At 35.2% G+C, this 11,083-nt stretch overlaps 1 protein-coding gene and 1 non-coding gene across 3 annotated transcripts in view; one reads left to right on the forward strand and one right to left on the reverse strand.

Moving 5' to 3' along the window:
* Positions 1-11,083, reverse strand: part of lars2 (leucyl-tRNA synthetase 2, mitochondrial) — a 94,898-nt gene that overhangs the window by 82,696 nt on the left and 1,119 nt on the right. For both annotated transcript variants that reach the window (XM_073024326.1, XM_073024325.1), the window contains exon 2: positions 236-486. In XM_073024326.1, coding sequence (XP_072880427.1) covers positions 236-469 — 234 coding nt within the window. In that variant the 5' untranslated portion in view covers positions 470-486. The remainder of the gene's footprint in view (positions 1-235; positions 487-11,083) is intronic.
* Positions 7,553-7,659, forward strand: LOC140714017 (U6 spliceosomal RNA). The gene has a single exon (XR_012095811.1). It is a non-coding gene; the product is annotated as a U6 spliceosomal RNA (small nuclear RNA).

Below are 11,083 nucleotides of genomic sequence, written 5' to 3' on the forward strand. Positions count from 1 at the left end.
GCCTCATCATTGCACAAGAAGGGGCCATAGACTGTCATGTCAGAACAGGAATGGGAAACAGAAATTAAAATGTTGGGCCATCAGTACGTTTCGCTTTGGCAGATGGAGCGGAGGTGTTCAATGAAGTGGTGCCCCAATTTACAACGGGTCTCACCAATGTAGAGGCTGTATCGAGAGCACCAGACACAACTCCAGAAACATTTTGTATGTTTTTCTGTGAAAGTGAAATACTTACATCAGTTTCCGAAATAATTTGAAATTGTTCCTTTATTCTTGATTGCCAATATCCTTCTACACTTTTTCGAGTCTGGGGTCGATAGTCTCTCTCCCATATTCCTGTCTCACTGTAAATATTTCTGTTGCATTTCAGTGCTTGTCTTCCATTTGGCTTCAGTAAACGGTGCCACCCACAAATGGGTCTCGTCAAGCAGCAGGTTGGACGGCTCAACATCCACAAGACACCCTTCATCTTTACAAATCAGGTGCCTTTAAAAATCAAATACAAATTATCAATACAGGAAAAAATGCAAGCCCACTCTCACTATGATTACTCTTAGGGAACACTAATGATAAATTTAAGAGGATATCGGATAAGCAACTGATGGAGGAAGGAATAGGACATGGATAACGCACACTGAACAAAAATGTTTAAATAAACGGCCATCAAATCTGCATTTGGGTTCTGCAAGGACAGAGGCCCAGATCATGAGCACTAATTGTAACCCACTAAAGCAGGAGAAATCCTAGTGAAACGTGCTTCACCTGGAGGGATTGCCTGAACCTCTGAAAGATAGGAAAGGAAGCTATAAAAGGACAGGTTCTGAATCTTCAACTGTTGCATGGAAAAGTGGTCTGGGGAATGGTTGGTGGAAATGAAAAAGCGGACATGAGATTGAGAGAGAAAATGGTCCCTTCAGAATACCTTGTCCTTGCAGGAAATGAGACCCCGCCACTGTAATTCTTCACTCCAAACAAATTCTGATATGTTAGGATTCCTACGTTTTTCCAGCAACGCCCAACATAAATTATTCATCTTTCTTCTTGGTCCATACAGCCCTCAGGACTTAATTTTGAATTCAACAATTTCAGATAACCCCTTTAATCTCCTTTTCCACAGATGTGACTAGACTTTGGCTTCATTTTTATTTTCTGTTCTATCTGCTGTATTATTAAAGTAATTATTCCTTTGACACTTCAGTCAGCACCCTATCACTGACATTCATTCTGTCCCTCCACCCCTTCCTCTCTCTGGAACTTAAAACACATTTGTTTCCTGATTTTAAAGACAAGAGATTCTGTGGCTGCTAGTAATCTTGTGCAACAAACACAAAATGTTGGAGGAACTCAGCAAGCCAGGCAGAATCTATGGAGGACAATAAGCAGTTGAGTTTTCGGGCCAAGACTCCCAAAATGTTGGCTGTCTATTCCCCTCCATAGATGATGCCTGGCTTGCTGAGTTCCTCCAGTATTTTTTTTTTAATTTTTTAAAATTAGTTTTTCAAAACATTTTACAAAATTAAAAGCCCCAAATCCCAGTGGGGAGCATTAATACAGTGCAAGATTAAGCATACAATAACAATATGCTACAAGCGAAGAGAATTTAACAAAAAAAAACACCTAAATTAAAGATAAGTGAGCTTAGTGTCCTCCCCAATCCCCACAACACAAGAAAAAAACAACAACTCCAGACCAACCACCACACAATATAGAGAGTATAAGTCAGGACAGCCAAACTCCCAGACTGTGAATACACTTAGTAACAGAGGATAATAATGCCTACTACCAGAAAAAAAAGAAAAAGGGAGCTGAAAACAAGGGACCGAAAAGAAGAAGAAAAAAAGAAAAAGAAAAAAAAAACCCTAGTCAAGAGGAAGGTTATGAAAGTACTCGATAAAAGGTCCCCAGACCTTATGGAACTTTAGATCCGAATTAAGAACTGAATAATTAATTTTTTCGAGGTCCAAGCAGGCCATAATGTCGTTAAGCCATTGAGCATGAGTGGGCAGGGCAACATCTCTCCATCTAAGGAGGATCAAGCGTCTCGCCAGGAGAGAGGCAAAGGATAGTATTCGGCATTTGGTCAGACCCAGACATAAATCTGTCTCGCCCCAAAAACCGAACAGAGCAATTAAGGGGTTAAGTTCTAGGTGCTGATTCAGAATACCCGATAATGTAGTGAAGACATCTTTCCAGAATTTCTGTTCCTCCAGTATTTTGTGTGTTTTCTGGATTTTTAGTTCTAACTAGGGTTTTTGTTTTCGCCACTGATCTTATCTGGTTTGCAGGATTTTTGTGTTTTGGTTTGAATTTGCAATAACTGCAGTTTATGCAATAATCCACTGGCCAAACAAACAGAGAAGGGAAGTAACAAAATAATACATCCTGCCAAGCAAACACGGATACTTCAGCAATCACAACTGGGGGTTTATTTCCTTCAGGTGTTTGTTATGAGGTTCACTGTCAAGGCCAAAATCTAGCACTAATCCCAAATGTCCTTGAAGGTAACAATTTTTATCATAGAGTTTTTCAATGCTGGGAATACTACACGGTAAAAACAGGAAATCTTTGACTTCTGCGTTGAGTCTTGAAAGGTGTATGTGCCAAATCAGAAAATTAGGTGAAGTTCAACAAAGTTACTTTGAACTTCATTGGAGCAATGTTGGAGCCAAAGATGGAATTATAGTCAGATGGAAAATTAAAGTGACAAGCTGTTAGGGACCCAGGGTGCCTTTCAAACACTTGCACTGTTCTTCTTCACTGATGCAAAATTAATTTCTGTGCAACTTCAAGAGACTGCAGATGCTGGAAATCTGGACAAACTCAGAGCTTTTAATTTCTACACTGCTGTTTCCCATGTTCTATGAGACTGGCACAGTGGAGCAAACAAGCTTTAATCCCAGTGCCTAACTTTCCTTAGTCCTGACCCCCTGCTGGTGTGATAAAGCAGAATCACTACCTCCCAGTGCAGCTCCCACAAGTATTAAACCATGGACAAAAGGGTTCCTGCTTGAGTGGAAAAAATGGGAATAGGTGGTAGAATATTTAATTGGATTCAAGATTTTTTTATGTGATAAGAAGATACAAGTTAGGGTGGAAACAACATTCTCTAAGAAATGTGAGATAGAGAATGGAACTCCACAGGGGAGTGTGTGTAGCCCACTCCTTCTTAATATTATAATTAATGTCATTTTCTTAAATGTTACCTCATTTCCAAATTATTAAATGATGCAGTGTGAAAGACAGGCAGGAATATAAATTTATATAGTTAGGAAAATGCAGACAGCTATTAATGAAGTAGAGGAATGATGAAGTTGGTGGGGGTTTAAATTTTCTGTTGCAAAAACTCAAATTATTTGTTTTTCTAAAAGAAACATTACACCTACAATTGATCCCAAGTAATATGGTAAATCTTTTGAACAAGATTCAGTGTAAAGTTTCAAGGCATGCGGATGGGCACAAGGATAACATGAAAGCTGCATGTGAGTAAAATTCTGGAGAAGTGTAAAAAAGCCCTTAAGATGCTGAGGTGCTTAGTTGGGTGTGAATGGGGTGCGCATAGGAGTAGGAGTCACTTAAACAAATATATATTGCTTTAATGAGATCTGTCTTTGATCATGGATGTATTGCTTATGTTGTGCTATTAAATCATCCCCAATTTTGGCAATAGTGAAGTACCTTTACAACTATGCAGGTTATGGTTACCAATGGTTTGTTGGGTAACCTAAGAGAACATAAAGTTGGTCATCCAGTATTGGCAACATTAGTAGAGTGTTAGGAAGATTGCAATCATAAGGTCTTCAGTTTTTGATGGATGGCAAATGAATGGGAATAAAATCTTGGGTTGTTTAATGCAGAATGTGGTCCCAGTGTTAGCCCTTCTGTCATTCCTCCATGGTTTTCCTCTCTGCCTGTGGTTGATTTAGCCCTCAAGGGAAGATCAAGATGAAGAATGATTGAAAATCAGTGGCACAGGAAGTTCAGCAGTATACATATGCAAAGCAGATAGTATGTTTTCTTACATATCTACACAGATGGTTCAAAAGATCAGTGACAGGTCATTTTGGGGTTCTGGGTTTATGTTCCAAAGTTTCAGATGGTTATTAAGGAAAGATTATCAATGTATCAGTATTCATGTCTGAGATGGTTGCTATCATTTTAGCCTTGGAATGGATCAAAGAAGTATGCCATTATGTACTTCTGTGCTCTGATTCATTCAGGTATTTCAAATTGTAGGTGAAAGTTCAAAGTACAAAGTAAAATTTATTATCAGAGTACATACAGCCCACAGATTCTTTTTCCTGTGGGCATACTCAACAAATCTACAAAAAAGTAACTGGTTGAGAAGGCTTTACCCATGATGTACTGAGCTGAATCCGCTACCTTTTATCTGACTTTCTACCCAAAGGCATTGAAGTTCCAATGCCAAGCTGTAATGCAGCCAGTCAATACAATTTCCATCATACATTTGTAGAAGTTTGCCAAGGATTTAATGACATGGGGGGACATCACATGATGATGTAGGATCGAGACATGGAAATCCAGCTCTCCCGTAAAAAACTAATAAATTAATGTTTAAGTGAAGAAAAGTAAGTAAATATTTTCTAAAAACTACGTCTAAACTACTCAGGATTTTCCTTAGATATGCCTCCTAAACAGACAAAGAAGAAAACTACTACTTTGAAGACAGTACAAGCTGGGCCGGCCACCATGAAGAAGCCTCGGACTCAAGTGCATCTCACCTCCGGCGATACAGAACAGGAATCGGCGGCAACATCAACAGTCTCCAAGAAGGAACAACAGGAACTGCGCGTGCGCGAAGGAAAGGGCATGCACAAACATGAGCAATTTGAACTACAAATCCCAGCTACGATTGGAAGTGGAAGTGAAAATGAACCCGAGGTGGATTTGGATTCTCTGGAACATACAGATGAAGATGAGGAGGTAAAAGAAGAACAACAGGAAGAGGTTGGAGGTGGAAGATATTTTGGAGACCTTAGAGAAGCTTTGGCGCAAATAATGCATGAATTAAAAGAAATAAAAACATTAAAAATAATAAAAGAAGATATTAAAAATGTGAAGACTATGTTTGATAAAATGGTGAAAAAACAGGAGAAAATGGACAAGAAAGTTAAAAAGCTGGAAGAAATAACGGGAGGCACTATTGATAGAGTGAATAAAATGGAAGATAATATTCTTGCCTGGACATCAGAAAGAAAACGACTGTTGGAAAAAATAGACATGCTTGAAAATTTTAGTAGACGAAATAATATTAAAATTGTTGGTCTTAAAGAAGGGATAGAGGGAGAGGATCCAATAAAATTTTTTAAAAAATGGATCCTGGAAAATTTGGAAATGGAAGAGGGAACCCAGTTGATTGAAATTGAAAGGGTCCACAGAGCCTTAAGACCAAAACCTCAACCTGATCAAAACCCACGACCAATCTTGATAAAATGCTTAAGATATCAAGATAAAGAAAAGATCCTGAAGGCAGCTGCTCAATGTGCCAGAAAGAGAAATGAGCCATTGATGATAGAAGGGAAAGCATTTCTTTTCTATCCTGATATAAGTTATGACCTTTTGAAGAGAAAGAAGGAATCTAATCCAGCGAAAAAAGTTTTATGGGAAAAGGGTTATAAATTTATATTGCGCCACCCGGCAACACTGATAATTTTTTTGGATGACGGAAAAAGAAGATTTTTTACTAATCATCGGGATGCAGAGGAGTTTGCACAAGAACTCCCAAATATTCACTAGACACAGTAAAGATTTAAAAGTGAAACAGATTAAAGATGAAGACGGGGACACTGAAGTGAGTTGATGGACATTAAGGACAGAAGAATATTTAAATATACTTTTAATTATATGATACAGGGGAGAAAGGTAAAAATTTGAGAAATATTAATCGAGAGTAGTGATATTATTTTTTCTTCTCTTATATATACTTTTTTCATGTTACGGGGGAGCTGGGGGAACTTTGGATCGATCGCTACGGGATTCACATGTGTAATCATGGCGTTTGCCATGACCCGTACAACGGAGGGGGGTAATGTTGTGTTTTTTTTTCATTTACAACATTAACAGGGAGGTTTTTTGTTTTTTTTTCTTTATAATCTATTTTTCTTTTATCTTTCTTTCTTTGCCTGGATGATCAGAGGGGAGACACATAGCAACATGGAGAATTTTAAAATAATTCCCCAAGGTACTATGAGAGCTAAAATATTATGTATTATTATAGACTGGAGTAACCCCGTTAAAAATAATGACTAATCTACTGAATTTTTTAAGTTTTAATGTTAATGGGCTTAATGGACCGGTGAAAAGAAAAAGAACTTTAACATACATTAAGAAAATGAAAATAGATATAGCTTTTATACAAGAAACACATTTAACAGAGATAGAACATCAGAAATTAAAGAGAGATTGGGTCAGAAATATTATAGCAGCTTCATTTAATTCAAAAGCGAGGGGAGTTGCAATTTTGGTCAGCAAAACTTTACCAATTAAAATACAAAATGTATTAATTGATTCTGCAGGAAGATATGTAATTATACATTGTCAAATCTTTTCAGAACTATGGACTCTTATGAATATTTATCCACCAAATGAAAACGATGTAAAATTTATACAAGAGGCTTTTTTGAATTTGGCTGACGCACACGATAAAATATTAATAGGTGGAGACTTTAACTTTTGTCTAGACCCAGTTTTAGATAGGTCAAAGGTTGTTACAAAACCAAAAGTAGCAAAATTAACTTTATCATTGATGAAAGATTTAAATTTGATTGACATATGGAGAAGAATTAACCCAAGAGAAAGAGATTATTCATTTTATTCAAATAGACATAAAACTTATTCAAGGATAGATTTTTTCCTACTATCAGCGAATATTCAAGACAGAGTGAAAAATATGGAATATAAAGCAAGAATATTGTCAGATCATTCCCCCTTGATAATGACAATAATAATGATGGATAAGGAGGAATCGATTTACAGATGGAGATTTAATTCAATATTATTAAAACGTCAAGATTTTTGTGATTTTATAAAAAAATAGATTCAGTTTTTTTAGATACAAACTCACATTCAGTTGATGATAAATTTATATTATGGGAAGCGATGAAGGCATATTTGAGAGGCCCGATAATAAGTTATAGTTCTAAAATTAAGAAGGAATATATGGTAGAAATAGATCAATTGGAAAAAGAGATTACGAAATTAGAAAAAGAATCTCAAAGATATAAGACAGAAGAAAAACAAAGACAACTTGTTAATAAGAACAAACACGAGGAAATCTGCAGATGCTGGAAATTCAAACAACACACGCAAAATGCTGGTAGAACACAGCAGGCCAGGCAGCATCTATAGGGAGAAGCGTTGTCGACGTTTCGGGCCGAGACCCTTCGTCAGGACTTGCTTTGTTAATAAGAAGCTACAATATAATACACTTCAGACATACCAAACAGAAAAAGCAATTATGAGAACTAAACAGAGATATTATGAACTAGGTGAAAGATCACACAAGATTCTTGCTTGACAGTTAAAAACAGACCAGGTGCTAGCCTCCGCAACACATATACTAAAATTGGAACGATACAGAGAAGATTAGTATGGCCCCTACGCGAGGATGACATGCAAATTCGTGAAGCAAAATAAAAAATTTTAAAAAGAAAAAAAAACAACAGACCAGGCTTCCAAAACAATAAATGCAATTAGAACAAGTGTAAATAAAATTACTTATAAACCTTTAGAAATCAATGAAACTTTTAAAATTTTTTATTCTGAACTGTATCAATCAGAATCACAAAATGATATTGTTGAGATAGAAAGGTTTTTATCACAAATAACTGTCCCAAAATTGAATTCGGAAGAACAGAAGGGATTAGATGTGCCTTTTACATTAAAAGAGGTCAAAGAAGCTCTAGGATCACTTCAGAGTAATAAATCTCCAAGAGAAGATGGTTTTCCGCCTGAATTTTACAAAAAGTTTAAAGATTTATTAATTCCTCCTTTTATGGAGCTAATACACCAAGCGGAAAGAACGCATAAACTTCCAGAATCTTTTTCGACAGCTATTTTAATAGTATTGCCAAAAAAAGACAGAGATCTTTTAAAGCCAACATCATATAGACCTATTTCTTTGTTGAACACGGACTATAAAATAATAGCAAAGATTTTATCTAATAGATTATCTAAATACTTATCAAAATTTATACACATGGACCAAACAGGATTTATTAAAAATAGACAATCGGCAGATAATGTAACTCGGTTACTTAGCATAATTCATTTGGCACAAAAGAGGGAAGAAATGAGTGTGGCAGTTGCTTTGGATGCAGAAAAAGCATTTGATAGATTGGAATGGGATTTTTTATTTAAGGCATTGGAAAAATATGGATTAGGAGTATCTTTTATAAAATAGATTAAAAACTTAAATACTAACCCCAAAGCTAGAGTGGTGACAAATGGCCAAATTTCAACATCATTTCAGTTAACAAGGTCAACTAGACAAGGTTGTCCATTATCACCTGCTTTATTTGTGTTGGCGATAGAACCATTAGCTGAATTAATTAGAACTGACTCAGATATTATGGGTTTCAGAGTTAATCAGGAGGAATATAAGATTAACTTACTTGCTGATGATGTTCTGATTTATCTAACTAACCCATTGCATTCGTTGCGTAAATTATCTTCTAGATTGGAATATGGGAAAATATCAGGGTACAAAATAAATTGGGATAAAAGTGAAATTCTACCCCTTACTAAGGGAGATTATAGTCAATGTCGATTAATAACTCAATTTAGATGGCCGATAAATGGTATAAAGTATTTAGGTATAAGAGTTGATAATGATATAAAGAATTTATATAAATTAAATTATTTGCCATTATTGAAAAAAATTCAAGAGGATCTTGATAAATGGATGATGTTACCAATAACATTAATAGGTAGAGTCAATGCTGTAAAAATGAATATATTACCAATACAATTACCGCAGAAGTTTTTTCAAGAGTTAAATAAATGTGTCAGGAAATTCCTTTGGAAAGGTAAGATGTCAAGAATATCGTTGGAAAAACTGACATGGAAATTTGACCTAGGAGGGTTACAATTACCAAATTTTAAGAATTATTACAAAGCAAATCAACTTAGATTTATTGCATCTTTTTTTGATGAAGATAAACCTGCACGGATTAGAATAGAATTAGATATAATAGGAGAAAATATACCAGAAGATTTTATATATAAATGGGAATCTAACTGGATACGGGAAAAGAAAGAATCTCCTATACTAAAACATTTGATTGATTTATGGAATAAGATAAATGTTGATGATGAGATAAAGAAATCTTTATTAGCAAAGAGACCTTTAATTCAAAATAAACTTATCCCTTTTACAATGGATAATCAACTTTTATATAACTGGTTTCACAAAGGGATTAGATATATAGGAGACTGTTTTGAAGGAGGTATATTAATGTCATTTGACCAATTAAAGAATAAATATAAAATATCAAATAACACTCTTTTCTGTTATTTCCAATTGAGGGCTTACTTAAGAGATAAACTGGGTCAAACAATGTTATTGCCGAAACCTAATGAAATAGAAACTTTAATTAATAAAGGAAAAATTTTAAAAATTATTTCTGGTATGTATAATTTGATTCAAAAACAGGCAATTAAACAAGGAATTCATAAGTCAAGACAAAAATGGGAAACTGATTTGAATATTAAAATTTATGAAACAAGTTGGTCAAGATTGTCTTGACAGTATAACAAATACAATAAATGTTCGACTAAGATTAGTACAATATAACTTTTTACATCAAATATATATTACACCACAAAAAATAAATAGATTAAACTCAAATTTATCTGATCAATGTTTTCGATGTAATCAAGAAATTGGTACTTTTTTACAGTCTTCTTGGTCTTGTTTTAAAATTCAACCTTTTTGGACAAATTTAAGAGTTTTACTGGAACAAATTATTGGAATACAACTTCCACATAATCCAACATTATTTTTACTAGGCGATATTGAAGGGATAAAATCGAAATCCAAATTGAATAAATATCAGAAAGAATTCATAAAAATTGCATTGGCAGTAGCCAAAAAGGCTATTGCAGTTACTTGGAAATCAGATTCATACTTAAGTATAGATCGTTGGAAGAATGAAATTTTTAGCTGCATTCCACTTGAAAAAATTACTTATAATTTAAGAGATAAATATGAAATATTTCTGAAAATTTGGCGCCCTTATTTACAAAAAATAGGATTAAATATATAGGTGCTCCGAAGATAAAATTATTGGTTATCTGGGGAAAGAAATAAAAATAAATATACATATTAAAGCTATTATGAACTCCATGGAGCATGTGGGGATCTTCCGATATCCGGGCATTCTTTCTTTCTTTCTTTTTTCTTCTCTTTTTTTTCTATAGGGATATGTTGGGGGGGGAGGGGTTAAGGGGAGGGGGAAGGGTTGATAATTTTTTTTCTTTCTGTAACCTATTTGAAAATTCAATTTTAAAAAATTTTTTTAAAAAAAGGATTTAATGACATGCTGAATCTCCACAGACATCTGAGGAAGTAGAGCAGCTGTCATGCTTTCTTTGCAATTACATTTATATGATGGGTCCAAGACAGGACCTCTGAGTTAGTGATTAAAGTTACTGACCCTCTCCACCTCTGCTCCTCCGATAAGTACTGGCTCATGGACCTCTGGTTTCCCTTTCCTGAAGTCTACAATCAATTCCTTGGTCTTATTGATATTGAGTGAGAGTTTGTTGTTATTACACCACTCAGCTGTGTGCTGATTAATTACCACCTTTGATAAGGCCTACAACAGTGGTATCATCAGAGAACTTGAATATTGTGTTGGAGCTGTACCGAGTGGAGCACAGGGCTAAGTACACATTCCTGTGGTCCTCCTGTGCTGACGGAAATTGTGGTTGGGATGCTTTTGCCAATTCAACCTGACTGGAGTCTGCAAGTGAGGAAATTCAGGATCCAATTGCACAAGGGGGTACTGCAGCTCAGTTCTTAAAGTTAGTCATTGTTCTTGAGATTGGACAACATTTTTTGAGG

Source organism: Hemitrygon akajei, chromosome 20, assembly GCF_048418815.1.
Source record: "Hemitrygon akajei chromosome 20, sHemAka1.3, whole genome shotgun sequence".
Taxonomy (NCBI): domain Eukaryota; kingdom Metazoa; phylum Chordata; class Chondrichthyes; order Myliobatiformes; family Dasyatidae; genus Hemitrygon; species Hemitrygon akajei.